Source organism: Penicillium canescens (assembly GCF_028828765.1).
Source record: "Penicillium canescens strain IBT 15451 chromosome Unknown utg000005l_segment0_segment0, whole genome shotgun sequence".
Taxonomy (NCBI): Eukaryota; Fungi; Ascomycota; class Eurotiomycetes; order Eurotiales; family Aspergillaceae; genus Penicillium; species Penicillium canescens.
The window spans coordinates 2,311,876-2,328,332 of record NW_026703967.1 but is presented as its reverse complement, the minus strand read 5'-3'; the positions used below and the strand labels follow the sequence as shown (position 1 = coordinate 2,328,332).

Genomic DNA, 16,457 nt, shown 5'->3' with positions numbered 1-16,457 from the left:
ATAAGAACTCAGATGTAGCCCTAAAGTCAGGCTGTTCCCAGTTGATTACGTCATTCCACTGTCGAACTTTGTCTTCACATCCATCGCATATAAAAGCCAACAGAGAAATTCCCATAGCCTGGCTACATCCTGAGGGAACGGAGTCTCGTATAAAATTGCAGTGTTTATGCAATAATTTCGTTATAAGGGGCCCGAGATCTCCAATGATGTCGACTGCGGACAGGAAACGTGTCTCTATTGCGTGCACGTCATGTCGGAAAAGGAAACGGAAAGTAAGCGAAGTGCTTATCTAAAGTGGTAGGATAAAAGACTGACTTCATCCATGTCTAGTGTGATGGCTAAAAGCCCATATGTGGCTTGTGCGAGAGGGAGAGTCGTCAATGCGAGTATACTTATCACCTCGAGAAGCGAAAGTTGGTCAAACCAGTGATTATATGCATACAGCAGAAAATGCTAAGTGTAATAGGCCCCCGACAAAGTGTTATGTTCACGCCCTCCACGCCAGAATCGCACTCTTGGAGGGTCAACTTGCCCTATCTCGTCACAGTACGAACGACAGACCAACGCCCTCAAACAGCTTGGAAGACCCAAAGTCACTACAGGCAGAGATACATGACCCTACTTCAGTGTTTTACCAATCTAAGTACAAGGATCTCCCATTCTTTGGACCGGAATCACGACCATCCAGTGCATATGGTCACTTAGGGTTCCTCCGCAAACTCGATGAGATGCTCCTGGCATCTCATCAACGAAAGATCACTATCAATGATGGTGTGCTACTAATAGAAAAATCTCCGTTCTTACTTGAACCGGGCCTCCAAGGTCAACTCTTGGAGGAGTTCTGGACTTGGCAAAACACCTGGCCGCTTTTAATTCATGAACCTCTCTTTCGCAAAGACCTCTCTGACAATGGTGCCAACGGCTACTGCACGCCTACCTTGCTGGCGTCGTTGCTAGCCTTAAGTTCCTGTAATACAGATATCTCTCAGCCAGGACTCCCCCATTTCGACTGGAACGCGTCAAGGAATTCGCTTGTTCAGCATGCCAAGTCATCAGTTCTTGAGCAGATCGAATATCCAAGCCTCTCCCTTGTTCTATCGGCAGCTATCATTTCTCAAACAGAGCTGTTGATGGAAAATATAGCTTCGGCCTCTCAATACATCGGTAAGTGAATCTGAAGCACCTTCTAGTACATGTCTTATGCATATAGGCATTGCTATTCGGCATGCGATCACTCTCGGATTTCACCTACAACAGCCGGAAACCAATTATTCAAAATTCGGTTCAAAGGACATTATCCTGGCCCATTCGATTGCGTGGGCGGGGGTTTGGATGCTAGAAAAGTATGCGTTCTCATTCCCATATCACCTCTCAGAAGCTTACATCCACAGACATATAACTCGGGTTCTTGGCCAGCCAAGTGCTATTCGGGAATCTGATATACAGCCAATATCAGTTCCAATAGTTCCGAGCGTGGAGTATTGTTTATGGCCTGCTTCAGAAAACTCCACGATAACGAAGTTGACATCTTATTGTATGTCAAACTTCCAGATATCCTGCGATCTGCTACGCATCGTCACACCGGCCTTGGATAAAATGTGAGTTCAAGCCGCAGAGAGAAATAAATATCTTTACAATGATCACTAACCCTGTCTAAATAAGCTACGCAATATCAAGCTCCATTTCCTTTGAAGAAAAGGAGGACCAAGTAACAAAGACACACGTTGCTATGTCTGAGTTCTACAACAATATACCCAGCCCTCTCAGGGTACCATCCGCCGCGACCAAGCAAGTACCACCACATGTTTACCAATTCAAGTACGTACTAAAGACCAAATGGTAGCCAAAGATTACATGGCTAAATACTTTATGCAGCTTATTGTATCAAGCGTTGAAGATCATGCTTCATCGTCCATTCATTCGTGGTAGTCCGTCAATGGAATCCCTACACAGTTTGCAGAACTCACACCTGGTTCATCTTCAATCAGCTACATTTTCTGCTATTCGAGTTTCATATGTCATTAACTCTTTTAGAAACTTTTACCCTTTAGTAAGTGATTTTCATTCCATTGGCTTAAATTGCTTCGTCTGGATGCTCACTGCAACCCAGCGTCGATTGTCTCCCATTGCTGTCGAAGGTCTAGTGATGGCCTCACATATTCACCTTTTCAACTCAAAATCCAGCGATGAAATGTTGGCTCGGCGATCAAACAACCTATACAGCCTGAATCTGCATATCCTCAATCTGATGACCCCACCTGGAAAAGAAAGCAGCCGGGCAGTCGAGGTGCTTACATCACTTGCACAAGAATCCGGAATATCCACAGCGTCTGATCCGGCAGAGAACCTCGCACCAAGAAGTGTAGTTGAACCTCAGGAAAATGGCTCGGGGGGCATATCTCACCAAATCCAAGCTGTTTCATCTGTCATAAGCGATTCGAATACGGCAGTGGAACTCGAGGAACCAAGCACCGTGCCGGATGACTCGCCTCATCCAGAGTCATATTTTGACTGGCTTGATCTTCCACTGAGTGATCAGCTACTTTTTGATGGCGCTTTTTCCGATGTTTTGTGCAATGATCCTTGTGATCAGGGCCATGAGTATTGCGGGATTACAAACAGTACTTTCTGATGTGGCGACCATGTCCCTATGAGTTTTCATTATCAATATAGTTCTTCTTGCCCTTCATGATACAAATTTTTCCTTTTTGACCCCTTGTCCTATCTGAACGGAATTAGGAGTAAACATATATAGGCAACACGGGTCCTAGAGTGAAAGAGAATCCATCGAGGTGAGAGACAGGCTAGATTATCAATGCATGAAACAAAAAACTAATCTATCTTCTTGCTTGGTATCCAGAACTACCCATGGCTCTTCTCGTCCCGTCTGGCATTCCATTCCCGATCGAATCGAGTAAGTGATCTTTGAGCTGTCGGGACACAATCGAGGGCCTTGATCGACGTTCTCCCAGAGCGACTGAGCATGTACCAAACTGCATCGGCAAGATCTTCAGAAACCAGCGGCTCATAGCCATAGAAGAACTCATCCATGGCAACCTTATCGTATTTGACCCTCTGAAGATGGAAGTTGGTAGCAACACAACCTGGCCGCAGCGTCAAAACGCGAATATCCGAGCCGGCTGTTTCCGAGCGTAGGCTATTAGTAAAGCCCTCAATGCAGGCTTTGTTCGCGTGGTAGACAGCCTCCCCGTCAAAAGGTGGACATTCTAATCCAGTCACAGACGAGACATTGATGATAGTTCCCCGTTTTGCGGGCCACATGCTCCTGTTAAGTACCGAATGGGTTGTGTACATGACACCAGCAATATTGGTACCGTTCATTTGGGCAATCAGATCAACTGGGAGCTCCCAGAATCTAGCTGGTGCACCAAGTGCGAGGCCAGCCTTTGGGATGTCAGAGATTGTCTAGGAGGCTATATTGAAATGGAGGATAGACTCACATTGTTGATCAAAACTTCAATCTCGCCTAGCTCTGCGATGGCATTCGCTACCGCTGCATCGACTTCAGTATAATTCTGAATGTCAACGGGGTAGGCTTGAACCCTAACGGATGGAGATTTCTGCTGAATCTTGGCCCGGACATTCTCCAATTTGTCCTTTGGCGAGTACCGTTAGCATAACTAGCACCAAGCATAACGATGTGGCTGTATTACTTTACTCCTAGCCAAAAGTGCGACATTCATTCCCTTCTCAGCCAGAATGAGTGAAATAGCTTCGCCAATGCCCATAGAGGCACCAGTCTATGATATGGTCAGCAGAATCACAATCTAACGAGGACATATCCACTCACAATAAGAGCGGTGCGTCCCTTCAATGAATCCATAACGAAGCTCGTTATTCAGATGTTCAGATGTTTAGAATGCTGCACGTTAATCAAGAAAATCTACTCTCCTTTTATCACTATGTTGGAATGTTAGAGCTCGCAGGCTATGACACACAGGCGGGTAATGCCAATCCGCTGTGGGGAACGGCTAATGCTCATCCGCAGCGGACCTTGTGTAGACGTCACCTGTGTAAGGAATTTTGTACTTCAACGAGCATCTGGAGCGGGGGAGCGCATCCACTTTCCTGATAACGCTATAGGTACCTAAATATGAGATATTTTGGACATGATTTCTCCTCAAAAACTCTTAGGAGACTGTCTGACTTGGAGGACATATTCGAATGACAACACGTAGTCGCCTACTTTGATCTCAGTAAATATATTCCACCTAGAACCTATATATCCTTCTTACCGGACAACCAATGGAGGGTATTCGCCCCTACAAGGTTTGCAGCATATGTATTGAGCGAGCAACAGCGGCTGACAGTAATAACAGATCCATGTCCCGGAGAGCTTACTTGAGGAGACCAAAACAAAGCTGAGATATGCTCGAATTGATGATGGTATGATGAGTGTGGAATGGAATGATCTGGAGGTTGAACACCTGGCTTTCAAAGAAGTTGTTGAATTCTGGCGTGATAAGTACGACTGGCGGTCATTCGAGGCCCACCTGAACACCTTCAATCACTTCACAACTGATATCGCGGTGAATGGATTTGAACACTTAGATATATATTTTCTCCATCACAGATCGAGCAAACCAGACGCAATCCCCCTAATTTTTGTCCATGGGTGGTATGCAACTTTACTGGAATCCACTCGAATGACTTGTACTAAATAATAATTTCCTGTAGGCCTGGTCCATTTCTTGAAGCTCTCAAGATTATACCGCTTTTGACAGAGCCCACTGATGGAAGGCAAGCTTTCCATGTAGTTGCTCCATGCCTCCCCGGATACGGTTTCAGTGAATACTCCAAAAAGGCTGGTTTTGGGCTTGAACAGCACGCTGAATGTTTTGCCAGCCTTATGGAGAAGCTTGGATACCCGAACTACGTCTGCCAGGTATAACTGCCTTCATATATTTGTTTATAGACTAAACAAGCTGCTAATTATGAGAAAGGGTGGTGATTGGGGCTCATAAATTGTCAGGTATATGGCGCTGAACCACGCCGATGCGGTTCTGGCAATACATATAAACATGTTTCTTGCCTTGCCACCCGATGCTAAAAAATCACTCAACAAGTTCCTTCGATTTGCGCGTGGTCAATATAGCGAACAGGAGCAAAAGAACCTGGAGCGAACGAAATGGTTCGCCACTATGGAGGTAGGCTCAGCTTCACCCTTCAAAATTGCTTAGATGCTAACACAGTCTGGTATCCTAGCGTGGCTATCAGCGTATCCAGGAGACAAAGCCTGTGACTCTCGGGTATGCACTCCATGACTCTCCTGTTGGCATGTTGGGCTTGGTTCATAGGCAAACTCAAGGCATGGACGGACAATTACCCTTGGACACCGGAGGAAATCATCCACTGGGCCTTATCCATTATCAGGGAAGCCCAAGCGCGGCTATGCAGGTTTACAAGGAAGCTGAAGCAGTTCTCAATGGGGACTCATCTAGCATGCTAGCGCGAAACATCTCACAGCCCGTCGGTGGTTCCTTGTTCCCGAATGAGGTGAGCTCTTTCGACTATTATCTATTGAACGTTTTTCAGATGAGCACATATAGTAATTACTTGTAGCTGTGGCTTTACCCCCATGACTGGGTGAGTGAGGCATGCAACATCAAATTTTGGCGACAACACGACGTTGCTTGGGAGCAGCCAGAGATACTTGTCACTGATGTGGCAGACTTCTTTGGGGAGACTGGCCCTGTCTTTGGAGCAATTGAATCGAATAATACAAAGCTAATTTGAATTAGCTTGCGTCTCTCATCCTATTCTGCTTGCTTAATTTAGGACCACTCAAAGATGTTATTTCATAGTTGAATACGGCATTCGTGTGATGCAGATATACTAAAAAACCCGGCTCGAGACTTCGGAACGTTGAACGATACATGAGCTATGATGCAATATAATTCAACTTCTTAAGTCAAGGAAGACGGTGATAATAAAAAGTATGACTGATGTCACCCTACACAGTTTGAGTAGAGGCGTGAAGTCTGGTGGTGGAACATCCGGACTAGATACTGATTAGCGACCGACTAGGCTTTTTAGACCCATAAAGTCCTGCTTGTACTCGCTTACATATCTTCTCTGTAGGGGCTCATCGCCATCTCCATGATAAATTTGTATATAAGAACATTGTTCTTCATGTCCAGGGGTCGGGTCGCCAAGCGCAGCAATTTTATTTGGTTGACAAATGTATTCGTAATTTAGTTATGGGGATCCCAACAAGGTGGCAATAGAGGAGATTGAACGACAGCAGTAATGTCTCTCTAGTCGCGGCTCATTATTGTAGTGGATGGCGAGCCCGGAGTTTATATCGGCGCCTACACCGTGCGCGATTCTTTTTATGGATATTGAAGCTGCAAGCCACCCCACAGTGTCTGCCCATAGAATCTCGGCATCATCGTAAAATCCAAGACTGATAATAATAGCTTCAACACGAACCATGCAAGTTCCCACGCATGGACGACAACCCTTGAACCGGTGGAGAGATGGTTGGAAAGATGTAGCCAAGCGTGAGATAGGGAATATGGAGCTTTGAAAGAGACAATGCTATCGATAGTATTAAGAGTTAATAAAACGCAACCTCCACGAGGATTTGGGCATCGCAAGTTTAATTAAGATCGTTTTATCATGCCTCTCGAAGACATGGAGATCACATTTGATAGAATCTCTAAAGCTCAACTCCCTGACTCGCCTGCCTCGCAAACTTCCACACCACTCATCCACTCTGATCGTAGTATATTAATCGAGGTGATCCGCTTCCAGGGGTTGGGATGCAGCATTGCATAAATGGCATTACGTCGTCTCTGTCGCCTAATTATCAGCGAGTTGTCTCTTGTGCAAGATAGAGGAACGTCCACTCGGTGATACGTACCTGTCCAAGCGACTCAATCGGCGCATACCCATCCTCTTCACGACGGCTATGCAAGTACTCCAAGTACCGCCCATCTTCGCGATGTGGTCGAGCACTGCGCCAAAGCAATCGTCCGGTTATGAGAGTCATGTAGACGATGGCAGTAGCCCAAACATCCGCCGGACGGGGGTCAGTTTCTTCCTCATTGTCATTGTGCGCGTAGGCATGAGAATGATGCTCAAATGCCTCTGGTGGGGTATACGGGAGGCTCATACCGGCGAAGGAGGCAGTTGATGGGTTTATGGTCATAGATTGAGCAGTATTGCGGCCTGAAGAGGCAAATGGGTTCTGGCGGGTAAGTGAAGATAGCGGCCACGGCAAGGAGAAGGACCAAGTCGCATGATGATGTTGCTGTTGTGGTGGAGGGGTTTCTTTCTCATCTTCTGCTGGAGTTGCACACTCTTCCCACATTCTCCGAACGTGTCCATCACTAAAGCCAGCCAGCTTGACTCCTCCACTTGATGTTAGAAGAACGGTTTCTAGGCGGATATCACGGTGCGCTGTTTCGTGCTCGTGGAGGAAGCAGAGGGCACGCAGGATTTGTTTTATGATGCAGTCAGCCTCGTGGGCTGGAAGTAATCCATTTCGAGATATGAGGGTATGTAGATCCCCACCGGCGCAGTATGGCATAACAAGGCACAGTTCGGAGCGTTCATTGTGGAGGAGGTCGAGGATTTGGAGGATATTGGGATGTTGAGGATGAATGGTCGCGCTAGCTGGGGAGAGACAGGTGGTCAAATGAGATGGGCGGGTAGGTGAGGATGACTTTTTCAAGATGTTGCGTCTGTATACTTTGATTGCGAGGAGCTGTTGGCCCCTTGATTCGTGGAGGCGGGTCGTGCTGTTTGTCCCGTAATGGACTATTTGCTGGCAACGACCGTATTTTTCTGTGAATGGTAGACTGGAGGTTGAGAGTTGTATCGCACTGGGCGTTGGGACTGCTGGATCTCCTATCAAAGGAAGTCTGTCGGTAGAGATGGTTGTCAAGAGAGGTAAATGCTCGTGCTTCAAGGCGGACCAGCCGCGACTTCCCGTTCCCTGGACGGCATCATTCAGTGAGCCTTTGCCTTTGACATCTGTACACCCATTGGGGAGTTTTCTTCGATTTGGATAATCATGATAGTTGTTACTCTGGTCTGGAGGGCGCATGGGGATCAGTGTCCAGGTGTCTGGTTTTCAGATGATGTATGCTTTGATAGACACGTAGGGGAGGTTGCGAAGCAGAAGTCAAAAATATCGAATTGAAAGGAAATATTACGGTGGATTTTTGAATCTGGGCTGTCTTTATATAGACCTGCACATTGGCGGTGTATATCACTCACCCTCCGCTCTCACATTCCTAGGATAAACACGCACGAAGAGAAAGTGAGCACATGGGAAATTACGAAGTATCCCATCGTAGCACAGCTTTCTCAACCATGGGCCAGGAATGAATAAAACAAATCTCTCGTGGCTGGTCCTTAGCGGGCTGGATATATCTGCGATTGGACGCGGCAAACTGCTCATGATGATCGTGTCAAAATAGACTGATAGTGAGCGATTTATTTCAGTTACCACTCTAGCTACTGAAGCGGCTCGCGTAAATTGAAAGCGGCTAGAGAGAAAAATTGAAATGTGGGAGCCTTTCAGAGTGGTAGATGGGAGTTGATAACGTCTGAATTGAGTAGTTCGCTGTCATTCTGTGGCGAGGAAAAATCCCTCATGGCGACCCGGGGAATAAACCACGCTATTGTGGCTATGACCATGACGGAAAACAGCAAATTTTACGAGATCTGCGGCATTTGTTTCTGTTTTCGCTGCGGCTCCTGATCTGAAAGAATTTCTCTCCTGAATTTCCAGGGAATCTGATCGAGGCGACCAGGGAAAAATAGGGCTGAACGTGTTTTGTATTGTCAGTTGTGGATATATACAATTAGTGATTGGCCGGTATCCTTCTACATGGTAATATTACAATACTTCCTGTACGGAGTACGTATATCATACTTCACTGACAGCTGTCAATTGTGGCTGGTTATGGTGGTGCCTGGTTCTGGTAGAGAACTAGATCGTGTCACAAAATGTTTGTATTGAATAGACGGAGTATCTCTTACATTCCTTTTAAGCAAAGAGAGAGTGATATCGACACAGACCCAGGGAATTCAGAATCAAAAGCTGATATTACTAGTATAGCCTAAGGTAAAGTGGATCGAGGGAAATAAAACATCAAGTCATAGTATCTATTTCCCTCGAGTGACTGTGCTATGACATGCAGGAACTGGCTTGAACCTTCCCAATTAGGAATACTCTAATCAGGCCTAGTCGGCCTGCAAACATACATAAGAGGACTTTTCCTGTCCTCTCTCTGCGCTCTACGCTCTACACCTTCTCTTCTGTGACACCTCGGGCTTGTGTTGTTCTCCTTGACACCGGACTGTCTGCCTTCCCGTTCACTTTGTATCACTAGACGTCCATCATGCATTCCCAAGGTAGCACCACCGATGTCGATGTCGAGTCGGAGAGTGATCAGATCAAGGATGATTCTGATCGCACTGGACGTTCCGCACGGATTACCTTTGAGGAAGCATCCACTGCAGACGGCTTTCGATCGATCTACCAGCCAGCTCAGTTCACACGAACCCGCTCGGTGAGCCGGGATACCATCCACAGCAGCAGAAGCAGTCAGAATGCCGCAACTGCTGGCTTGCCCATCGAATTCCGAACCCTGTCCATCCATATCTCCGAGTCCCAGAATGCCCCAAAGGATATTCTCAATGCCCCGAAGAAAGAAAAGCAGCCACACCAAGATTACTTCGAAAACCTCGACTTCCATACTTTAACCACCGAACGCCTATGCCAGGAGTTTAACGTCGACCAACATACTGGACTCAGCTCATCCTCTGCAGCTACTCGTCTGCAGCGAGATGGCAAAAATATCATTGCACACCACGGGGAGAACTATTTCAAAAAGATCTTCTTCTACGTCTTTGGCGGATTCTGCTCTGTGCTCTGGGTTGGAGTGGTCATTTTCTTCGTCTGCTGGAAGCCGCTCAGCAATCCGCCCTCGGCTCAGAATCTCGCCATGGCAGTGCTCATTCTTATCGTCATTGCTTTGCAAGCAAGTTTCTCGGCCTTCCAGGACTGGTCTACTAAGCGTGTCATGAATTCAATCCTGGACCTCCTACCCGCAGAGGCTATGGTCTTGCGAGATGAAAAGCTCACCCATCTCCCTGCTACTGAGCTAGTGGCAGGCGATATTGTCCACATTGGAATGGGCAACAAGGTTCCCGCGGACATGCGCCTGTTGCAGAGCTCGGGTGATGTCCGCTTCGACCGAGCCATCTTGACCGGCGAGTCAGACGAGGTTGAAGGCGCTATTGAATGCACCGAGGCAAACTTCTTGGAGACTCGCAATATTGCCCTCATGGGAACAGGTGTCACCAATGGCAATGCTATCGGTATCGTTGTCTTAACCGGTTCTCGCTCCGTCATGGGTCGCATTGCTACAATGACAGCCGGCGTCAAACAAAAGTCAACCTTGATCCAACGCGAGATCAACCGATTTGTGGCAATCATCGTTGCCCTCACAATTTGCCTCGCTCTACTGATCTTCTTCACTTGGCTGGGATGGCTGCACAAGGATCATCCATCCTACATGTCCGTTGTATCCATGCTGAACAATGTCATGGGCTGCGTGGTTGCTTTCATCCCGGAGGGAGTACCTGTTGCTGTTGCCTTGACTCTCATGATGATCGCCAAACGGATGAAAAAGACCAACATTTTGCCCAAGGGTCTTGCCACCGTTGAGACTCTGGGTTGCGTGAACGTTCTGTGCTCCGATAAAACTGGAACTCTTACCCAGAATCGCATGTTTGTCAAGTCTCTCGGAATGCTTGACTGGGAGTACAGTCTGGAAGACTTAGCTCCTAGCGAGTTCGGGGTTGCTGAAATCCCCGACGGCCTGCGCGATACATTACGGGCATCTGTCCTCTGCAATGATGCATCGTTTGACCCGACCACAATGAACAAACCCATCCATGACCGTCTTGTCAATGGAAATGCTACAGATGCGGCAGTTCTTCGGTTTGCCGATAGTGTTGGCATGTCGTCGCCAACAGCCCTGGCTCCATATGAGCGTGTGCACCAGATCCCGTTCAACTCGAAGAATAAGTGGATGCTTACACTTCATCGTGATCCGAACTCAACCAACGAATTCCTTCTCTACGTCAAGGGAGCACCTGATGTGCTACTGGATCGGTGCTCTACCTACTGGTCTGCAATCCATGATGCAATTCGTCCATTGGATGCAGAGGCCCGGGAGAAGCTTTCAAACTTCCAGGCCAAGCTGTCACGCCGCGCAGAACGGGTGATTGTCATATGCCAGCGCCGTTACGTCCCCTGCTCTACCCCTGGGACAAACGACTTCAGCAACGAGATGCTTGAGTCGGGTGTAAAGGACCTGACCGTTCTTGGTATCTTTGGCATCATTGATCCACCGCGCGAGGAGACTGCTCAGACAGTCTCGGCTTGCCGAGAGGCAGGTATCCGCTTCTTCATGGTGACTGGTGATTTCGGATTGACAGCAGCTGCCATCGCCCGTGACATTGGAATCTATGACGGACAAGCTGAGCCTGATACTGTAGATGACCTGAGTGATGGTCTTGATCCAAAGATGGAAATCAAAGTCCCCAAGTCACGACATAGCCTGCTCCTCGAAGGCCCGAGCCTTTCATCATTGACTTCGGAGCATTGGGAGACAATCTGCGGTTACGATGAAATCGTGTTCGCCCGCACCACCCCCGAGCAAAAGCTCCGCATTGTCACAGAGCTCCAAGACCGCGGCTACATAGTAGCAGTCACAGGCGACGGCGTCAATGATGCCCCAGCTCTACGCGCAGCAGATGTCGGCATCGCAGTCGGATCCGGCAGCGACGTGGCAATCGAGGCCGCAGACCTAGTTCTCCTCGAACGATTTGATTCCATCATCGAAGCCATTCGCCTCGGCCGACTAGTCTTCCAGAACCTGCAAAAGGTCATCGCCTACCTACTCCCAGCAGGAAGTTGGTCCGAAATCTGGCCGGTCCTTATGAACGTCTTCTTCGGCTGCCCAGCACCCCTCAGCACATTCTTAATGATAGTAGTCTGCGTCTTCACCGATCTATTTTTATCACTCTCCCTAATCATGGAAAAAGAAGAATTCAACCTTCTCAGCCTCCCTCCCCGCCGCCCAAAAAAGGACCACCTCATCAACCTCCGAATTTACGGCCAATCGTACCTCTTCGTCGGAGTAATGGAAGCGTTCAGCGCTCATGCCATGTTCTTCCTTTACATGTGGCGCTACGCTGGTATCCCATTCTCAGATCTCATCTTCTCCTTCGAGAACTATACAGATGGTTTCCACGGGTATACACAGGACCAGTTGAACCACTTCACGAGCGTGGGCCAATGTTGCTACTTTGTCGCCTTGGTTATCATGCAATGGGGAAACGTGCTATCCGTTCGCAGTAAGCGCATGTCTTTGCTCCAGGCCGATCCTATTCGCCCTGCTCGTCGCAATCCCTGGTTGCCGTTGGCTATTCTCATTTCCCTGGTTATTGCTATTTTCGTTACGGAGGTTCCTGGTATTCAGAATTTGTTCAGCACTGCTTCTGTCCCTATTGAGTTCTGGCTTATTCCGCTTGGCCTTGCGATGGGTATTCTCTGCATGGATGAGCTGCGCAAGGCTCTTGTGCGGCTTTTCCCTAAGGGGCCTGTGGCTTGGGTTTCGTGGTAATGTGTGGCAATGATTGATCATAAAATAGAGTGGAGGCTGGGCTGTTTTCCTCGCATATTTTTGTTGTGCATATTCTTAGAGGGTATTGCTTTCTTTATCTTTTGTCCGGCCATTTATCTGCCCCTATCCGCGCAATATTGTAAGGAATATTACGCAGGCTCTCGTCAACATCCAACTGAAATAGAGAAATGATAATGACAAGAACATTACAATTGAGATACTTTATTCTTACACAGTTGAAGCACCATCAATCCATCCATCAGCCAACATATTAGAATCTATATATCTGGCGACAAGTCAAGTAAGCCACAACCCTAATAATCTTACTCCTGATTGGTATAGTACCAAAAGAACGAACCCAAACCCAAGAATGAAAAATGACCTTGATTGCTTGAATACCACTAAAAGAGATACCGACGGAAAAACGCAATGCATCAGAGGGGCATGAGTCACGAAAAGGCTAGAAATACAAGATGGAGAAGAATTTAACGGCAAAAGAAACAAGCAGACAAGAGGCAAAAAAGAGAATAGGAAATAAGAAACGACTGGCTTGTGTGGTGTATCTGTCATGCCATACAGGATAAGATGTAGAGGAAGGAAACAGGTGTCAGCGAGTGGATGAGGTGGTGACTGGAGTAGACAATAGACAATAGACAATAGGCGGAAGAGTAATAGTAATGGGATTCCATTTGAATTAGTCAAGCCGTAATGTAATAGTTGAATTGCGCTCCTTTCTCTCTGGGGTAGCGAGTGGATATCAGAAAAATGATGGTGGCTGTTGTACGAAAAAAAAGTCGAAAAAGTCTAAGGAAGACGAAGGAAGGCTCAACCGGAAAAGGAGCAGCTAAAAACCCAGACAGACAGGAACAGAAACCAGGAGCAAATCAATTGCGGACCTTCCCAGCTTCTCTCACAGCATTCATAAACCCATCCTCATCACCAGCAGAGGAAAGGACCCAATAATCAGCGACACCGGGATTCTCAATGGATCCACCGCCAAAGCCAGAGGCTGCAGGAGCACTATGGCGATCCTTTGGTTTCTGACTAGCACCGAGCGAGCGAGGTCCCCAACCGATAATATCACGGACGGCAATGCGAGACTGGTCATCTGGCTGGTTGAAGGAAAATAGCTGAGTCTGCAGACAGCCAAGAACAGCAACAGCCGAGCGAATCATGATGCGATCACCCTCGAAGACCCAGCAATCCCAGACACGGGAGAGGCGCTCGAGATCGAGGCCGTTTGTCAGGAGTGAGCGGAAGATTGGTTCCCAGATTTCTTCGTTGGAGAGATGCAGGGTTTCCGTGAGGTGGGCGAAGAGGCGGGGGAATTTGTAGCGCAGGGTATCTGTTGCCAGGGTGTAAGAGCGGGCCATGGCACCCCGGTCCCAGGTTAGGAATGCAACAGGGAGGGGTCTGTTTAGAGCGTTGGCCATGGCGAGGAAGGCGGATGCTGGTGTTGGGAACTGGAGGACGAGGAGGGCGGCGATGGTGTGTAGGCCGTAGATATAGCCTACGTCGCTGCGGTACATGCAGTATGCTTGAAGGACGTCGATGAGCGTATCCCGTAATGGACCACCTTCTTGGAAAAGGTTGAGGTCTGAGAAGGCCTTCGGGGCGTCTGTTTTGATAGCTTCAAAGCAGTCCAGTAGTCGTTTGTTGTTCTCGCCTTCTGCGTCTTTCCTGCATTCTAGATCCTTCGCTCTTTGGAGCGCTTTGGTGTAAGTCTCTTCGTTTAATGCTAGTTCGTTACCGAGGGCGCGTTTCCAGATATTTCCTCTGTTGCGAGGTGGGATTCCGCGCCACCAGAGTTCCCGGATTCGAGGCTCGCGGAGAGCGCGGTCCCAATTAGGGTATACGTATTCATCCCAGATGTTTTGCAGCGTTACTCGGGTGCTGTCCTTCTCGCACTGCGCGGAGGCATCCCGGGCAGCTTTACGTTTCTCTGAAATGCGAGTTAGAAGATTGACAGTGAGTTGGGCCATTATAGACACTTACCAGTCTCTCGAGACTGGGCCATCATCTGCTGATATTGCTTCAAATGCTTCTTTTCCTCCTTCTGATCCTTAGGCGGAAGCCAGCTAGGCCGTGTCCGCGTGAGAACTTTCTCTTTCTCCTTGCTAATCGGCAACGGGTCGATCATGATATTGCTCTTCTGCAGAGGCGGCAACGCAACAGCATCGCGAGACGCTCGGTGTGAGTCTTCGCTAGACTTTCGCGAGGCGCCAGTTTGCACATTCTCCTCACGCTGACGATCTCTATCATCCGCATGCAGCTCAAGAGCCTCCGTAATAATCTTAGCTTCCTCGGACAAATCCGACATATAACTGTTGTACGAGTAGGCGCGAGGATTGCGAGGCGAGATCTGACCGCGCTCAGGACCTGCGGAGCTCGATCGTTGTATTCGCTTCATGCGGGATGCCTTGGCCGTATTCTCGGGTGCGAGTGGCACGTGCGTTTCGGATATGGTATGCGAAAAGGGCAATGGGCGCCGGCCGGGACTGCGTCCGCCGTTGGGACTGGCAGGCCTTGACAGGGTGCGATCCTGCTGAGGGCGTGGAGAGATAGGAATATTCCACAGGCTTGCATCGTCTGGCAGTTCATCGTCCGAGTCATGGTATTCCTCCTCCAGGTCTTTCAGGGACTTGCGATTCGGCTGCCAGGTTTGTTTCTGGACAGGTACGCGCGCGGACAGCGGAGACAGAGCTAAGCTGGTGCTTGAGGCGGAGCGGCTGGACGTGGGTCGGAGTGGTGAGATTGACCGCGATCGACGAGGCTGAGAGGGGGTCAACCCTGGAGAATGGCGTGTGTTGCTCGAATCTCTGCGTTTGCCAGGTCTTGCCGAAAGGGAGCCTGCAGATTGGGGAGTCTTGATTGCTCCATTGACCTGCATGGGAGGTAACGGACTCCGCTTTCGAGGCTTCGGGGTAGCGGTCAGGTCGCGTGTAGAGGCCGTGGGGGTCTTGCTCATTCTAGCAGCGGGCGACCGTGCCATTGCCCCAGCGCGGCCATAGGATCCCGCTGGGTCCACGTAGGATATCTCGGCATCATCCTCCAAGCCGATTTCTTCGAAGTTCGAGATATCTGTGAATATACTGTCCGGGCCGTCCAGGTGGGACGATGAATGAAACGAGGAGGATTTGGAGGATTTGGACCCGGAGAGCTCGGGCGGAGAATTGGGCGTCGGGCCAACGGTGGTCATGGTATCGTGCAATTATTCAAACGTGTTGATCCCCCACGAATCGCCCTGGCCAAAAAAAAAAAAACACAGGAGGGAACCGACGGGATGGCCGGAAGGGATCGAAATCGGACACGAGGATCGGGATTTGGAGGTTCGGACTGGGGCACGATCGATCGGTGACCAGAAAACAAAGACAAAGAACAATAACACAGTCAACGAGAAACGAATTGCAGGCTCAGCCGCAGCCTGATTAAAGCCAGATCAGGTGTTGTAAAGAGGGATCAGGAGAGGCCGACACGGGGGTATGAGTAGCACCAAGAGAGGTGAAAAAGAAAACGAAAAGAAAGGCGAAATGAATGTGAAAAAGCAGACAGAAATGAGGAAGTTCAAATGAGGGACGAAGAGAGAAAGTGAAGAGAATCCGCGATGCAAGCGGAGCAACCTCAGGCACGGTTGCCGCACTCGGTCTGGCCGAGAACAGGGGGGTACCTCGGGAATACTCGTCCCACTACGGAGATTTGGACCCTCAACCTTGTACCTCGCAGGTATTAACGCATTTCTGACACGGGAAGGGATGAGCAGACACAGCCTTCTATATGTAAATC

General features: G+C 48.7%; 6 protein-coding genes across 6 annotated transcripts; 3 read left to right on the top strand and 3 right to left on the bottom strand.

Annotated features, from left to right (window-relative positions):
• Positions 1–1,536: 1,536 nt before the first annotated feature.
• N7446_008482 (fungal specific transcription factor domain-containing protein) lies at positions 1,537–2,632 on the top strand (the record flags this gene model as incomplete). Its single annotated transcript, XM_058517227.1, has 4 exons — positions 1,537–1,598; positions 1,663–1,818; positions 1,876–2,050; positions 2,111–2,632. The coding sequence occupies 4 exons, from the start codon at positions 1,537–1,539 to the stop codon at positions 2,630–2,632; spliced, it is 915 nt and encodes a 304-aa protein (XP_058370873.1).
• Positions 2,633–2,862: 230 nt separating this feature from the next.
• N7446_008481 (SDR family oxidoreductase) lies at positions 2,863–3,844 on the bottom strand (the record flags this gene model as incomplete). The annotated part of the gene is made up of 4 exons (XM_058517226.1): positions 2,863–3,405; positions 3,462–3,617; positions 3,675–3,761; positions 3,812–3,844. The coding sequence occupies 4 exons, from the start codon at positions 3,842–3,844 to the stop codon at positions 2,863–2,865; spliced, it is 819 nt and encodes a 272-aa protein (XP_058370872.1).
• A 422-nt stretch (positions 3,845–4,266) lies between these two features.
• N7446_008480 (epoxide hydrolase family protein) lies at positions 4,267–5,757 on the top strand (the record flags this gene model as incomplete). The annotated part of the gene is made up of 7 exons (XM_058517225.1): positions 4,267–4,290; positions 4,341–4,639; positions 4,699–4,906; positions 5,088–5,168; positions 5,227–5,270; positions 5,319–5,517; positions 5,584–5,757. The coding sequence occupies 7 exons, from the start codon at positions 4,267–4,269 to the stop codon at positions 5,755–5,757; spliced, it is 1,029 nt and encodes a 342-aa protein (XP_058370871.1).
• An 868-nt stretch (positions 5,758–6,625) lies between these two features.
• Positions 6,626–8,074, bottom strand: N7446_008479 (uncharacterized protein; the record flags this gene model as incomplete). Its single annotated transcript, XM_058517224.1, has 2 exons — positions 6,626–6,818; positions 6,887–8,074. 2 exons carry the CDS (start codon positions 8,072–8,074, stop codon positions 6,690–6,692), a joined length of 1,317 nt encoding a protein of 438 aa, XP_058370870.1. The 3' UTR covers positions 6,626–6,689.
• A 1,303-nt stretch (positions 8,075–9,377) lies between these two features.
• Positions 9,378–12,674, top strand: N7446_008478 (cation-translocating P-type ATPase; the record flags this gene model as incomplete). The annotated part of the gene is made up of 1 exon (XM_058517223.1): positions 9,378–12,674. One exon carries the CDS (start codon positions 9,378–9,380, stop codon positions 12,672–12,674), a length of 3,297 nt encoding a protein of 1,098 aa, XP_058370869.1.
• Positions 12,675–13,558: 884 nt separating this feature from the next.
• On the bottom strand, positions 13,559–15,873 carry N7446_008477 (putative TBC domain protein; the record flags this gene model as incomplete). The annotated part of the gene is made up of 2 exons (XM_058517222.1): positions 13,559–14,616; positions 14,670–15,873. The coding sequence occupies 2 exons, from the start codon at positions 15,871–15,873 to the stop codon at positions 13,559–13,561; spliced, it is 2,262 nt and encodes a 753-aa protein (XP_058370868.1).
• Between the last annotated feature and the right edge of the window lie 584 nt (positions 15,874–16,457).